The sequence below is a fragment of the Haliaeetus albicilla genome, chromosome 17 (genome assembly GCF_947461875.1).
Source record: "Haliaeetus albicilla chromosome 17, bHalAlb1.1, whole genome shotgun sequence".
NCBI lineage: Eukaryota > Metazoa > Chordata > Aves > Accipitriformes > Accipitridae > Haliaeetus > Haliaeetus albicilla.
In genome coordinates, this window is record NC_091499.1 from 21315611 (window position 1) to 21332635 (window position 17025).

Below are 17025 nucleotides of genomic sequence, written 5' to 3' on the forward strand. Positions count from 1 at the left end.
AAAATCAGGGTTGCTCTAAGCCAGTCAGCCTTGAGAGAAAGGAGTGAGAGTAATGGAGAGAGAGGGGGATGTGGCTTCACAAACTGCTAATAGCACACCTCTGAATCTCAGTTCCATCTTTGTCCCTGGCTATCTGCACGTTTCACATATCTCCAGTACACATATTCAGTGAGATATATATATATATATATATATATATATATACATGTTTCTTTTTCCTAAATTGAAGATAGTAGTAGTTTTCTTATTTCATTGCATTTATTAAGAAAATTTGTTCAAATTTAATTTAACCCTCACATAAGTAGAAGAAATTGCTGCCAAGTTCAGTTGTTTATCCCAGACCTATTGGCTTGAAAACCTTTTGAAATTACAAAGTGCTGTGCTGAGCACAAGGTAGCTTGGGTGCACAGAGAAATAGACTCTTTTACTATGGACTGTAAAACACAGACTCTTTCAACTGTCCTTGCTTGGATCCTAAGCTTGTCTGGTGTTTACTGACTGTATTAGCAGATCTGCTAAAAAATACTACCCCTCCCCAAGGCCTCCACCACACTTACATACTTGGACCATCAGAGCTAAAACATAACTAGTGCTATGGGTGTGAGCATACCTATACACACACACAAATGCTGTATATATTGTATTCTATGGTTTTGATGGTCAGATGTTTCTTCTGTGATCCGTTACCTACTAATTAAGCAATACTATGGATTCTAATTTGCCCTGATCATTATTATTCCATTTAGTAGGTGATTTAGCTGATGAGCAGTTAAGGTCACTTTCTGATTAACTCAATTAATTAATGCTCTTCATTTTGCAACCCCCACTCTAGCCATAATAGAAACTCTTTTCACCCTCCCCCTCTCCTTCCCATTATTTTAAGGAAGATAAGGGAAAGTAAGAATAAATATTACATGTGATTAAAATTTGCATAAGAAAGAAAAACAAACTCCTGGAACTGTGATGCCATAGGGTAAAAACACTGTCAAGGGTTTGGTGTGGAGGCAGCTGTTTCTAAATGTTGAGTTCAGCATTTTATTATTTCCTTTATTATTATTGTGTGGGGGTCAAAATTAAACTCCATGACAAGAGTATGCCAGAGGGAGCATTCATATCCAATTAAATATCCTGTATTTGCCATGTCCCTGTGCAGATGTTGGCTTAACTTCTCTACAGTACTACTATGTCAGCTCTTTTAAAAAATAATTTAAAAAAGGATTCTATGGCATGGTCCCCAAGTCTGCAAAAGTCCCACCAGAAGATCTTGAATCAGATCTGGAGCTGGTAAAATTCAGTGCCATCAGTGCAATTCACTTGTTTCACATGAGTTGAGATCAGGCCCACTGCAAGTTAGAATATTTCAGGAGAACATTGCCATGTTGCTGCAGGGGGATGTGAGCAGCAAATGTATGAGCTGCAAGGTCATGATATCGTGGGTATAAACATACAGCTTCCACCTGCAAGAATGAGTATTACTCTGCGCTGACTTCTTGCAGCACTTACTCTGAGGATACTGTTCAAAAAGCAGAGTAGCCCCTAAACAAGCCCTGTGCCATGGAAAAAAGAATTGCACCTGGTGGTGGACATTCCCCAGAATGAGGCTTTTAATGAGAAAGATGAAAGTCCCCATCTTCATGGGTGTTTAAGCACATAATTCTGAGTAAAATCAAAGACTTCAGGATCTATATCCTGCTTGGGATATATATATCCCTTCTTTTGTATTCTTCAGTCTTGTGAACAAGACACCAACCCTGGTAAAGCCACCACCTGCAACAGGAGTGCAGCAAGTGGCAGCTCAGCGGTCAGTGCTCAAACACTCGAGATGAAAGTCTGGAGAAAGATGCATGCTCACAAGTCTGATGTCTAGCACTGGCGGAGACAGGTTGCTATTTGAATAAATTGGATTAATTATGTCAAAGGTTTTTGTCTCCTTCATACATGCATTTGCCAATCACTGGCCATAATTAAACTGTCAGACCATAACGTTGCTTCTATTCCTTCCAGCTTGAGTTTTCTACCTGCTAATTCCCTGTGTAAGTATTTCCCCTCCTCCATTTCCCTTCCCCCAGTCTTTCTACCAAGTCTTTCTTGCTGAGAGCACTGCAGTGCATGGGGCAGTGCTGCTACAAGGTCTCTGCCAGGCTGACAGCTCCTTTGCATGAGGCCAAAAGATCTACCATCAGCTACGGGCTCAGCTCTCCTTGGCGCACAGTCCTGCCGAGGGAGCAGGGAACAGCAGAGGGGAGGTAGTAGGCAGCTTCACAGTCTTTGGTGGACACTCTCAGGAGCTGCCTGTGACAGAGCTCCTTGGGTGTCTTGGCAAGAAGAAAAGCTTCTGCTTCTCGTGTGCAGAGCAGAGACAGAGCCAGGTCATCCTGCAACACCTACTGCAGCAGTGGAGAACAAGGGCTGCAGCTCCTTACTGCATGCTGGGAGAGCTGGCGCCGGGGACTGCGGTCAACACCCAAATGGCTTAATATAGCAGTGGGAGAGCACACTGCCCACGTGCAGGATACCCCCCCCAGCCTTTTCTTCCTGGTGGTCCCACCACCCTCTCCCTCCCAGTGTCATAGCTCAGATGAGCTGATTGCCAGTGCAACGATTTCAGGTGATAGCTGGGCCTTGTCAATGACAGTAAGTGCTTCTAAGTAAATTATGCACCTGCTTCATAGAAAGATTGAACATACAAGAAGATATGGCTAAGGTTAATGGACTAATCACTTTTCTCTCACCCCTGGGGTCTCCGTGCTAATCCAGATGAGATTTGAAGGCTGAAAAATTGCAGGGACATATATAACTCAAAGGCGTAATTGAATTGAGTTGTGTTGTAATCTTACCCGGGTTCTCACACCTACGGCATATTTTACAAGGAAACCAATGATAAGTAGAGCCCATGGGTGCTGGGTGTTCAACAAAGGATGACAGGGACAGTCTTTAGTGGCAATTTAGCTTGGTCTCTTTGGTCACAGAGCAGCTGTAGTATCGTGGCATGCTCCAGTGCAGCTGGCCCATGACTGCCTGGAACGTGTCACTGCCCTGTTGCTAGATAAAAGCACATTGTGCCATCCTTTGCTACAAGCGGAAACTAGACAAAAATGGTGCTTTTGCGCTGTCCATATTTACAAGATGAACTTTAAACATTTCTTTTCTTTGGGATGTACCTGTATGCCTCAGACCATGGCAATTCTCTCTCCCTTGCATGAAGAGTTTTCTCTTGATGCACAGCCCCTTCTGAGAGTCTCAAAAACTTATGCTAAAGAAAGTTCCTTTAAATCTAAAGGTGGTTTGTTTATCTGCCTGGTTACCCACATTCGTTAACAGGTTATAAGGCAGATCTGACTTCTCTGCAGAAGACAGGGAAAGTAGGCTGGCAGCTGTCCTGTAATTGCAGATTTGGTCCTAGCACCAGAGCGCCTGCTCTGTTCTCAGCCCAGCGGCCTGTCTGCAGAATGGCAGATGGCCTCAGTACCTGCCTCGGGTGAGCAGACACCGAGGCCTGTGCTCATCTTCATTTTCACCTGCTCCTCAGCCACCTCCTCTCCTCAGTATCTGGAAACCCTGCATCCAGGGTGTAGCTGGAAGTCTATCAGTTGTCTCCCTCAGCTCTTGTCTGCAGCCCCACATTCCCACCCATCCCTGCTGGCACACGGGCAAGGAGTGGGACCTGGTGATCAAGCCCTCTTGCTTGGTTTGCAGCCTAAGGTGCTGTTCAGGAGTCAGGGCTGGGGAGCTCTTCTTGCTTAGACCTTGGTCCAGGCACTTACATCCAAAGATATGACCTCTAGCTGAACACAAGCAAGTCACTTTTAGGGTAAAATCCATTTTCACAGACAGTCTGAATTGATCAAGGAGGGATGGAGGAGGAGGAGGAGGCTGAAGATGCCATTAGATGCATTGGTGCCAACTCCATATACAGCAGCAGAACAAGAAACTCCAGATCAGATGTGTGTTTACACTCTTCCCCTTTACTAATTAAGGATAATATAATTTCTACCACTGGAGATTGCCTAGCAAAAGCAACTATCATTTCTCCCGTGAGTCAGCAGGTCTGTTAAATTTGGTTATGTAGTTACATAAATCTGAAGGGAAAAAGATTAAAAGCTTGGCTGTTTTGGGTTTCTCCTGTTAAACGTCTAGAGACACATAAAAAATGCTCTTCAGAGAAGAATCATAGGTATCCTGGGAAAAAATTGTTGTTGAGACGAGGCTTTTTTGTGCCAATCTGACAATGAAAAATGAGCACCAGATCCTCAGTGCTTTCTCTTAGGCTTGGCATGGAAACAATTTATGCTGGCATGGTTGGGAACAAATAGTGAGCATTTTCTAAAGACATTGTTAGGGTCTCCCCATTGAAGGATAAATAGAATAGAATAGGACAGAACAGAACATACTAGACTATTTCAGTTGGAAGGGACCTACAATGATCATCTAGTCCAACTGCCTGACCAGTTCAGGGCTGACCAAAAGTTAAAGCATGTTATTAAGGGCATTATCCAAAAGCCTCTTAAACACTGACAGGCTTGGGGCATCGACCACCTCTCCAGGAAGCCTGTTCCAGTCTTTGACCACCTTCTCGAGTGGCAAGTGAACATTTCTTCAGCCCAAACCCCCCAGCAGTGCTGAACTCCTTGCAGGGCCCTGTGTTCAGCCTGGCTGAGCATGAACCCTGCCTATAGCAGTCAAAGGCACCTTCGGGGGGGGGGGGGGGTGATGTGTACTGGCTATCTGTTGGGGCTGCCCATGCACTTGGCTTAAATTACTCAGAAGCAGTAAGGGCAGCCTTCTACATACGTGTTTTCTGAAGAGCTCCACGTGGGGACCTAAAGCGTGAGGGTCTGCATCCTTCACAAACCAAACCACGTCATCCACCGTCCAGGTCAAAGGATTCTTGCTTGATGGCCGAGCCGCGTCTTGTTGTTCTGGTGAAGGACTTGAGGCTATCGGTACAAAAAAGCCCACAACAGCGCATTACAATGGCATGCAGTGGTTTCCTTGGTTTGTGAGCGTGCAGGGGTGCGGCAGCCTCACTGCGGCGTTGGACGCTGGATCTGTGTGTGCAAGTATCAGCCTGAGATGGTGGGGTGGGGAGACAAGGGGACTTGGAGCAGTTTCCGATCTGACTGCTTATCGGGAGACATGATCCCAGCTGGTGAATTGCGTTAAAAAACATGAAACCCTCAGGTTCCTGCTGGGGAAGGAAAAATGTGCCAGCTGCCAGGCTCTTAATCCGAGCTGCCCCTGCTGTCTGATCTGCAAGCAGCGGGGATCTTGGCTCAAGAAGACACCACCCTCCCACCTGGAGAGAAAGCGCTTCAGCACTAAACAAAGGAGGTTTTGCCATTGAATGTGAAGGCTAGAGGATAAAATTAGGATTTAGCAAATAGCGTTTTTTTCTTTACATTCAAATATTCAGGCTTATCTTAGAGCTTAAAGGAAGGTTTCTAGTCCATATCCTCCTAATCTTAGGCTCTCACAAAGCTGATGGTCCCCACTGAATGCCTATTTGGAAAGCTACTAAAACACGCAAAGATGAACATTGCACATGTGACTTTTTAATGGTATAAGCCCTGGATGATTTAAGGTCACTTCGGCTTGCTGTAGCTTTAAATCAAGTGAATAAAGGCACATTGGAATGAAAGTGCATTTATGTTTTTATTCTTAGTCTCTGCAGAATTATAAATCTCAGCCTACACACGAATATAATTTGTACCCCCACTAATGCTGTTTCACTATTACAAGAACTACATTATGCTAGGTTACAGGAAAGCTGTTTAAATTTGTTTATATCCACACCAAGCAAACTTTGCATTAGCAGGTGGCAGCACACAGATGTCTAAAATGTTACTTGCCCAGACCTGCTCGTCTCTTTCCGTAAAGGCCCAGTTTTTAATGAGAGAGGTGCAAATGGCAAGCAAGCAGACACTACAGAAGACAAAAAAGGAAACAGAAGAGTGCTAGTAGAGGGAGACCAGAGATCCTAAACTGGAACCTGGAGAAGCCCCAAGTAGCCAAGAGGGCAATCAGGCCTGCCGAGGAGAGAAGGGCTGAGCTCTCCAGAGAAATACTGAGCCTATAGAGACAGATGAAATGTATGAGAATCCCCATGCGTGACTCAAAACACGATCCTAATTCGTGTGAGCAAATGTAGTGGGCTGGGTTTGTGGCTTATGTAGATTGTCATTCCATTGACTTCAGTAGAGCTGTGCTGATTTATATTAGCTCAGGCTCTGCCCATATATGCCCAATAACGGCTTTATGTGCATATTGGTCATTTTTTTCTTGCCGCCATGCTCATCTTATTGTATAATGTAATGAGGGATATTTTGCAGTTACAAAGGATGAACTCCAGAAAGCAACAGTGCTATGAATGTGCAAATCTGGTCGATGGGCTTCATAATGGGATGTGATGTAAATATCATGATAATTACACTCTCATTTGCTAAGTCACTGTTCTGGATATAAAGGACAAGGAATAGCCGCAGGTCCTCTTAATTAGACAGCGAGGATTGGTGTTCGTATGGACTCAGGCAACCCTGGGCTCCGCTCACAGAATAAATGCAATAGACAACAGTACAGACACCATCTGGAGCCTTTGGCCTAGAACGATGAAGACAAAGAGTGCAAAACGAGCAGGGTAATCTTGGCCAACCCCTGGATCATCAGTAACATCGAGTAACTTTGTCAGGAACAAGTGGGAGAACTGAGACTTGTCTTGGAGGCAGAGGGGCGAGTATTTCTCACCTACCTGATCTGCCGATGATCTGGATGCCAGTTGATGTGTGGAGATATTGGGCACCTTGGCACCTCAAACCAAAGGTCAGGGAGAAACCCAGGCTTTTGCAAACCAGCCGGAAAATAGAGGGGGGAGAGAAAGGTTTGGCCATGCCCGAAGGATTGCAGGAGTTTCTATGCTGCTGTCATAATGTGGTCCAGGGAGATGTGCCACTACTGAGGATCACATTTTTTCCCTTAAGTTTGTATGAATGTAAGGAAAGCCCAGGGGGCTTAGCCTGGAATTCACAACGGGCACAGAGAGAGCAGCCCCCGGCCCAGTGACTCCTGCCTGCAACCCGCTGCTTCCAGAAATGCCAGGAAAGGGCAAAGGGAAACAGAGAGCCCCAAGAGCAGTCGGGAGCCTTCACAGGTATTGGAAATATTTGTAATGAAAGGAAGGGGGATGAGAACAAAAGGTTGAAATGACAGAGGAATTCTATTCATTCCTTCGCAATCTAGCAATCAATAGCATAAATCTGATTTTTTAAAGACAAATATATAAATGACCTTTCTAAAGAGACACATGGCTAGAACTCTTCCGGGCCCTAGCAGGTGAAGATAACCCTTTCAAATCCCTACCTGAGGTATAATATAATAATAATATAAAAACAAGAATTATTTGTAGATACTAATTCTTCAAAGATTGTTTCCTCTTTATTTACCTACCTAGAGTCAAATCCTGGATTCTTTGCTGCTTCTTCATGAATTAAGATGTGTTATTTTACTTGTGTGTAAGGGACTACCTTTAAATGTTGGTAAAACTGGGATACCACCAGCTTGCAGACAAATACCTGGAACACAGTTTGTAGCTGGTGAGTCTGAAAACAATCTGATTTTCCATATACCTTTAAAATGTATTTTGTTGTTTAATTTACTCTGGCTTTTAAACATTGTAGTTCACACATTTAAGTGTAATCTCTCCGTTTACAAAAGAAAATAAATCATTTCATGTCTACACAAAGGCATGGGGTTTGTTTCAATAGCATCACTTTGCTGAAAGATTATATTAAGCACAAAAGTGTTTGATGGCAGCAGGGCAAGTACTATACATTTTTTCTTATCTGAAGGTATTCACACTTAACCTAAGAATTAGATAAATGAAGAAGTCTCATGTCTCCCGGGTATCCTATGCCATCCTGTCATCAGAATTAATCAAGATGATAATGAATACTCAGATTACAAAGAGATGGGAGTGCTCGCGACCAATAATTATTTTTAGAGATCGTAATCTAGGTCAAATCCAATTTCCTGTTTTTGACAGGTGGCAAAAATTTGTCAAATTAATGGAATGGGATATGGAAATTTAGGTAATCAGAGGGAAGCACTTCCCCCTCCTGCCTGAAGCGGTGTTGGGGAAGGAGAGTGAAGAGATTCATCTGCAGAGGAAGGTCTTGGGGCATCCCAGTCGAGACCATTGCCTGCGCAGAAACGGCTGGAGATACCGGGTCAGTGGCCAAAGCTCTGCGAAGCTGACAGAAAGATATGGCCTGACTTGGTCTGAGCTCTCACCCCACGCAGGCTATTCTCCACTCCCCACCTCTGGCGTCAGGACCTTCCTGAGAAGGAGGATGGAGAGAGAGAAAGACAACAGCCAAACGCTGCAGAGGCATGACAAAGAAATCCGATGCTAAAATGGAGTTAAACCTGCAAAAGAAGGAAAGATAAATAGCAGACTCCCTAAATATGTTCTTGGCAAACATACAGAGCCCAGAGGGAGTACGGTCATTGATAGATAAGAGTGGAAAGGGAGTGACAGATGAACTTTAATATTGCTGCAGGCCTAAATGATTTCTTTGCCTCAAGGGAAGGGGGTGGGAATGAAATTTTAAAAGGTTCTCTCTGACTGCACTGGAGCAGATAATAAGGAGCAGCAGATCTACTGAAACTAAGCAGAAGTAGCAGACCCTGAAAGGCGCAGAGAAATGGGAATTATTTTAAAAAACAAGCACCTCCCACTATAAGCAAGGACAGGAGGAATGCTTTGTAAAAGACACTTTTCTAAAAGTCTAGGGCACACCAAGCAAGAGAAGAGGAAAGGCAACAGAAGAGCAGGCATGTGGAAGAACACAATTACAGGATATTTATGGGCACGGGGGGGTTGACGAGCCACAGTCAGCAGAGGGCTCTGCAAAGAACATTGGGCTTAGCACGTCGATTTACGCTGGCAGGCGCCTGCAGGAGATACCGTGCACCACCTGGCTGGTGGCCTCAGCCCCGTGGCATGGCAGAGCAGAGTCCTCGTCCCACCAGTGCAGCGGCTGCTCCCACTCCCGGCATGGCACACACTGCACCGGGATGCAACATCACGGGTGCTCCTCTGCCCCCTGCAAGAGCAGCCCAGCCTCCAGCTGCATAAGATGTGGCCATGGGCTGGCATTAAATATTTATTTGGGCTTTTCTTGCTTTGTCTCTCTTTTGAAGGGGAAAAAAAAAGGCAGCTCACTGAAAGCATCGAAACTGTAAATGTCCTCAAAAATTAACAGGCAGGCTGTGTTTGCGTGGTGGGACCCAGTGCTGAACCCCACAATGACATCAGCAGCTCCTTTGCCACTGCCTTGGGGAGGTGCTGGATCTGGCCCCCACAAGGTGCTTGCAGCATTATTTTGGAAAAAGAGAAACTTCAAACCCTGTGCCCCCAAATATTTTCAGGAAATAAATGTATTAGCGAGCAGGATTGCCTCTTTAACAAAGGCCCTCAGGTGATAATAATTAGCGCTAATATTGGATAATAAAATCTACATAAAAATAACAAGCTACAGGGCAAGGTTAAGGTTATTATGTTGTGGTTGAACACGCAATTCTTCATACTTGGAATAAAGGCTTTGTTTGTTATGTAAGCAGGCTTGGAAAGGTTTATGATGTCCTTGACTATTCCTTCGCTGATTTAAGAGCTTCAATTTGGCAAATGATGACAGGAAAGCTCATGTTTATCTGTTAGCAGCCCCAACTGGCTTTTTGAAATGAGATTTTTGGTTTTGTTTTGTTTTGGAATTTTTTAGCATAATCATGGAGAATTAGGCATCAAGCTTCCAATCGCATTAATGAGAGCTTTGAGGTTTAATCTCATCCATTCCGCTTGAAAGACATGTTCTGCTATGCACTGAGATATGTTTTATGGTTATGGTTTTTTCCCTGATATTTGCCCACGATGATAAATAAAGCAAGCTATTTTTCAAAACTATCCATAAATAAAGAGGATTGGTTTGAGGTTTCAGAGAGAAATTCTTCCTCTTTTTAATGAGTCCTGCCCATCCCTGCCTTGTAAGTATGCAAACTGAGGAGGTTAAGAACAGAGACTGGCATGCACCACTTACTCATCTTTGCTCACTTATGAGTCAGCAGCATATAAATTATCCCTAGAAAGAGGGAAGATACACACAGAAGGATCGTTGTGAAAGCACAGATTCCAAAGACCTTTGCAAGAGAGATCTTGCAGAGACAATAATCAAACTCTTCTGTGGCTGCACTGAGGCAATTGCAGAAAGGTGTGTATTTTAAAAGTCTGGGATTGCCAGTAAAAGTGGAAGCAGCATGGTAGTATGACAGCTGTGAAGAAATACAGTCTTTAATTTTAGGGAGGAGCAGGCAATGCTCTGTAGGACTCTACGGTGGGAATTCCAGTGTCACAGAGCTGATGCCATTGCAAATGGAGTAGGAGATGAAATTAGGCTGTGACTGGAAACAGCACAGTTTCTTTAATTCTAGAAGTGATATCGTAATGCATCTGTGGGCATCTTGCCTTCATGGATGTCACTGTGTTGCTCATCACAGCCACTGAAAGCTGCCTGGTGATGTCCGAGAGCAAATGGCTCTCCTCTGCCTCAGACTCTGCCAACTCCTGCCATGGAGTGTGGGAGAGTCTCTGCTGGAGTCTCCAGAAAGCAGCTGAGGGGATCAGAGGAAATGTGATGGATGGTGGTGGCACAAACATGCACAAGCTGTTTGTGCTGCCATACATTGGTGGAGCACAGGGGATTGCTATTGCCCTGTTAGAGACCTTGACAGCAAACCCGTCTCTGTATGGCTTTGCGTGTACCTCTATGACAGACACTAATCTACAATGGATGATACTGGGACTAATAAATTGTTAATAATTATAAATAAGCAAAATCAATGAATTCATAACCATTTTCATGATGTTCAGTCAGTTTTAGGGCACCCTTACTGTTGAGCTAGCCAAATGACCCAGAGGTCCCAGAGGAGCTAGTCTGTGCAAGTGTCAAATGCTTGTCACATAAAAAATACTAAGCGGTTTTGGGATGAGTCCTATTACCCCAAAATATTATATGCAGCAGCTTAAAGTCACTTGTAACTGCTTCAGAGACACCCACATATCATGGGTGCCTGGTTCAAAAGCAATCTCTTCTTCTTTGCTCCTCAAAGTGCTTTAATATGTTTTCAGCTAGAGAAATATAGGAACCTGCAAAGCCTACTGCATGGCCACTCTATGACTTTTCTGTTGGTTCAGTTCTGGAAAAACAACGTGCCACCTTTTAGGCTTTCATTTTGTAAAGACTGCAGATTTTGTGGGAAGTCATGATAAGAGAGATGGAGCTGTTTCCTGAAGCTTAGCTTTCTGCTCAGGACCATGCTGAACTTTCACAAGACATTAGCTGAGACTGGGAAACCGTGACATGCGGAGTCAGAAACAAGAAGGGAAAGTAATGCAGCTGAGCAAGCTTAAGGAGCTCTGATTTTAAGCTTCAGTCCCTAGAACATAGTTTCAAATCCCTGATACCAAGGCTTTTCTCCACACAACACATTCTTAAGCACAGGAGTTTTGTGGATGCTGAAAATATACAAAGCATTCAATAAGCCACTGAGTGACTCAGGGAAGAAAAATCTATGAAGGGTTACTAAATATGAATCCACCACCTCTGGTTCAGGAGGTCCCTGAGCCACAGATTTCTGAAGGTGGAGGGGATAGTGGGGAAGCACCACCATCTCTGAACTTATGTCTTTTCTGGGGGTGTGCTGCTGTCTCATGTAGGAGACGGGATGCGCAGCTAGACAGACCTTTGCTCTGAACTGCTCTGACCCTTCCGATGTACTACAAAGAGATAACGACTGATCCCAAGCAGAATGATAAAGATTTTCAAAGCAAGCAAGTAACAACATTGTTAAATCTTGGCTCCTCACAGCTGCCAACTAAAAAGCTTGACGAAAAGGGTCCCAGTTCTGCTAGGAGGCTCTGGGGAAGCAGTGAGAGAGGGGAAAATGAATCCTGTGCACAGTAAGCCTCTTGTCCTGCCAGCACCTGATTATGCCGACCCGAGAGGCACTGAACAAGATCTGAAAGGAAAGGCTTTTCATTTCCTTTTCTTTGTAACTGAGGCACCCGGTTCTTAGTGATAACCTTTTACAAGTTGTTTGTGGTAGTACATTTCTATACTATCCACTTTGCTTTGGGTAAAGTTGATTCTATAAGTAAAGAAAAAATAATTATGAGAACTGACCGCTTATCATCTGTGGCCTGTATAATAGAGTAACACAGGGGTAAACCAGGAAAACAAGTATGTGAAAATAATAGCAAAGTGAGTGATGATTTTGGGTAGATATTGAACATATAAGAAAGCAAACTTAGATAAACAAAGAAATACAAGGATAAATACTGGTAATACATATTTTTGGAAGAAGAATAATGTTCTGAAATATTAAATAGTGAAAGTTCAGGAACAAGAAATAATACAGGTGTTGGGGAGGTGAGGGATGTGAAGAAATTATGCAAAGATCTGCGGCTACTGGAAAGAGGCTCTGGAGTGGCTACCAAGAAAGAATATGCAGAATCACTTGTAGTTTCCAGGGGAAATGCAAAGGCAGAAAGACAGTGTAATGAGCTAATGGTAGACAAAGGGGCTACGGGAATCAGCAAGGCTTCTGCAAATATATCAAGATTAAAAAAAAAATACTAGAGTGACAGTAGATTCCATTAATAAATGAGGAAGGGAAAGAAATTAATGACTTAAAAATGGCCAAGACACTCAACTCCTTTGTTAGATCTATCTTCAAGATGAAAAATGCATAAATGAAGTTTGAATAATTAGTAAGGGGTGAAGACACTGTTGGAATCACTGCTGATAAAGACCTGTTAATGGAGAACTTGGAAAATGCAAACAAAGACAAAGTTAACGGAAGTTCAGGGAATTAGCTAACCTGTTTGATGAACCCAGGTCATTTCTAGAGAAAAAAAAATCATGGCTAATAGGGAATAAAGCTAATGGGCAGAGCGACTGATCCAGCAAACGTAAATCCTAGCAGGGTAACAGGACAAAAATACAAAGAGAGGAAAGAAGAACGGTTATTGAATGCAGTGGTTCCCATGGCATCCCTTGAATTTGCAGATAAAATTCTTGTGACTTTGCTTCCTGAAAGATAAAAGAGCCTTGAGCAGTGAGCTGGATGATTTCTAAAAATATGTTTTGCTGGATAGTCTTTTTCAAGCAAAATCTGGCTTGGTTCATGATTAAAGGGGCAGGATGGGCCACGCAGCTAGGAAGTAAAACCTTTTGCTAAAATGCTTTGAGGTAGGCACTAATGTTTGGGTTTGCTCTGCATCGTATCTTGTACACAGCTGGTGTCACACAACTAACAGGTACCTGCCAGTAGGCAGTATCAGTCTTTGGGAGGAATGCCTTATATATTAATATTTATATCTGTAAGTCGATAATAACAGTTGTGATTGCCACACAATTATACATAATACGTATGCTTACATAATTAATAACAGCATTAGAAAACATTCACCTTTTTACTTAATGATGAACAGATTGATTTTGTGTTTACATAGGATATTAGTTCTACTTTGCGTAAGTGGTCTGGATGGATGTCAACCCAGATGCACCTCACTAATTTTCCTGGGAATTTGGGAGTGAGTTAAGACTCCAGCATGGCACCAGCATAGAACACACATTGCTAAATGGAAGATGTTATATTACCACTTCTGTTTGCTTCAAGACAGGTCCCGTTCCTTGTTGGGCTGGAGGTCTGATGCTGCAGGCCAGTAGACGAGGACCCCCCTGAAGACATCTGGGCAGGACGATGGCTACAGGAGGAAGAGGAGCCTCCAGCAGGACGTCCATCTGCAGGACTCTGCCGCATGGCGTACATGGAGCCCATGCAGCCGAAGGCAGAATCGGCAGGATCCACGCTGTACCGCTTCATGTTTGCAGGATCAGCCAGGTAGTCCTCAGGTATGACTGTTTCTGCTCAGGAAGTCAAGACATAAAAGAAACATCAGTAAAACAGAACCAATTTTAATTAACCTTGAAAAAAACCCATATATTTTTGCCCAGATTCCCTTCTTTTGGCAAAAAGTTTAACTCCATTTCCAACTTACTGTACAGACAACTGGCTCCAGGAGGGATCCTTGCTGAGAATTAATTAATAATGAAGGGAAGTACAACCTCTCAGAAGTCAGTAGAGTCACAACTGGGAAACTATGGTTTGATGTGACTCATCTGAGTCAGCTTACAGCAATATTCTCCATAAAGTCCTGGGCCGCTGACTGACGGGTCCTATTTGGCTCATGGTGCTCCCCAAATACCACTGAGACTGGAGGATTATGCAGCTATTGTTTGCTCTGTCTTTTGTTTAAAAACATGAAAGTTGAAAGGAAGAAGGCAGAGGAGGACAACAGGACAGGTAGTTTGTTGGCTTGATAATACCTGGTAGCCGGTAGGAGGGAGTGAAGGTAATAAACCAAAGCGTTCTAGCTGCAATTACCAAAATTAATCAGAAAATATCCTCCGCTGCAGACATCCATCTGGCCTGGTATCCCACAAGGAGAAGAGGCTTGATGGCTGATGAGCACACCCAAGGTTTATCATGGACAGAGATGTGTGAGTGGGTCACTCAGACCCAGCTCAGGTTCAGACACATGTGCCACCATCACGGACAACTGCAAACCATTGCTCTGGTTCCTCTCCTCTATGTTGCACTTTGCGCACTGTGTAGGAGCTAAATACCTTGTTTTTCAGACTCCTCCCTATAAACCAAATTTTGCACTTACGGACAGACCTATTTTAGAGACTTATATTCCCCTTTGCTTGGGGGTCTAACACACAGGCATGAGGCAGGTCTAGCCCCAGGTTTTGCAGTACACCAACTTTTTTTTGCTAGTTCCCCTCAGACCTAGGTCCAGGGGTGTCTCGCTTCACTGTCTGGAGTGAGACCTCCACATCTGGCTTCGCTGTCTGGACTGAGACCTCCATGTCTGTGTCATTGTCCTGTTCTGGCCAGTGCCAGTCTCCTCCCAACAGGCCTCGATAGCCAAGCTCCTTCCTACTTGACTTTTTTGTCTTCACAAAACAGCCAAAGCTCTTCCTCCTCCTCATTCCCACTGCTTTCGCCCTGCAAAACCAGCCCTCCCCTCACCCAGCCCCAGGACCCTCTCCTCCACCGCCACCACCACCATCACCACCATCACTGAGATACAAGCAGACCCCCTGGAAAACTCTCTGAGATCCAAACCTTCCCATAATCCCTACAAATACTGGCAACCTGCACTTCAGAGATTCCCACTCTCACTGGGTGAAACAAGGTGTTAATATCTAGCGGGCAGGGAGCCCCTAGATTAGGAAAGTGCCTCCCATTGCCCCATGACATTTCTTTGAGCTGTTGAAAATGCCACTTTCCTCATCACATGTACTCTCCCCCTCCAGAGACATCTGAGCAGGGTGAAATTACCCCCGTGGTATTGCACATCTTCCCTGCCTGAGCAACACTCTCCTCCTGACGTGTTGTGTAGCCTTATTGAGTAACAGGAAGAATTCATGCTGTAATTTATGCTATAAGACCCAAACTCCATTGCTAATGGATGTTGAGGCTGTCTATAATAGAGTTTTCCTTTTAATTTACATTTTTACTCTTTTCCTTTGAAAAAAAACCAACCAACAAAACAAAACCTTGGCAGCTGTGTACAGTAGTTGATATTAAACAAACGTGATTTAGTTTGACAACTCAAATATTCAAGAGTTGTGCTATGCCAGCATCCTGGCTCGTGTGTCAAGCCACAGCACAGATTTTTGTTACATGATTGCCTAACTTTTCATTTTCTTGCTGCTGTCTTTTAAAACTTTGTCCCATTCTGGGCCAAGCCTGGACTTGCCATAAGGCAAACATCAGATCTGAAGGACAGCTGTAAATGTGAAGTTTCCTTGCTTTTGGGTACTTGCGTTTGCAACTGCAAGTAACTTTCCTTTAGCAAGGCTTTTTTCCCTTGGATAATTTGGATTCTTACAGCATGCATTCAGGTATCCTGCTGCCTTCTGCCAGGGATTTCTGAGCTTGATTCTCACACAAATACAGATAGGGTGTAATTCAACTGAATTCAACAGAGTTCAGCTAACGTAACACTAGCATAAGAGAAATGGGAATCAGACGCTCTGAACCTTTCTCCCTAACCCCCAACAGATGCCAAAATTGTATAGCAATTGAGCTAAATACCTTGCTTTTCAGACTCCTCCCAATAAACCAAAGAAAATCCAATCAAGCCTCCTCATTCAAAGGAATTTAATTACTGTGTAGAACACTTGCAATAAAAGCCTCGTACGCATAAAGAAGACAGCTCTTTCTGCAGCATCCTGCCTGCACCGCATGGAATAATTATGCCTCTTGTGAATCATTACCTCTTTATTCCAGGAAAAGAATGCTTTTTTAATATGATTACAATAGGAAGAAGACACAGACTATCAAAACAACAAACAGCACATTAAAAGAGCCCTGATAAATAAATGGCATACAGCTTTTATTACTATGGATATAAATGACTCCAAAATTTGTGAGCAGACACCAGGGATTTTTTGACTCATGTCAGACTCTCTCAGTAGTCTGTGTGAAATAAGACATGTGTGGGTGAAATCTCTCAGTGGAAGGACACCTGTGAGTTGCATACGAGACTATGACAAGGAGCCAGACACCTTCAATTCTGTTCCTTACGCTGCCTGAGACTCTTTTCTTGATCTAGATCAATTTATTCCATGTCTCTGCTTTGGGCTCCAAAATGAGAGTAATGACACCTATTGCCACGGACCAAGCAGGAGCCTCCATTCATTAGTTTGAAACATGCCCCAGTGGAAGGTGCTCTGGGAATTCGAAAAGTCATATTCACGTCTTCATTGGACAGGGGGGAGCAGGGATCATCTCAAGCAGCCAGGTTTCCAAGCAAGCCTTTTCAGAGCTCCTGATCGTCAAGTTGACATGAGCAGTCAGTAGATTACAAGAGCAACTCATCAGAATCACCTCCTGACCAAA

General features: G+C 43.8%; 1 protein-coding gene across 1 annotated transcript in view; it reads right to left on the minus strand.

Moving 5' to 3' along the window:
• Window positions 1-17025, minus strand: part of SCML4 (Scm polycomb group protein like 4) — a 46921-nt gene that overhangs the window by 414 nt on the left and 29482 nt on the right. The window contains exons 5-6 of the mRNA XM_069804985.1: window positions 13710-13976; window positions 4792-4937 (exon numbers count right to left, since the gene is read on the minus strand). Of these exons, the coding sequence (XP_069661086.1) occupies window positions 4792-4937; window positions 13710-13976 (413 nt within the window). The remainder of the gene's footprint in view (window positions 1-4791; window positions 4938-13709; window positions 13977-17025) is intronic.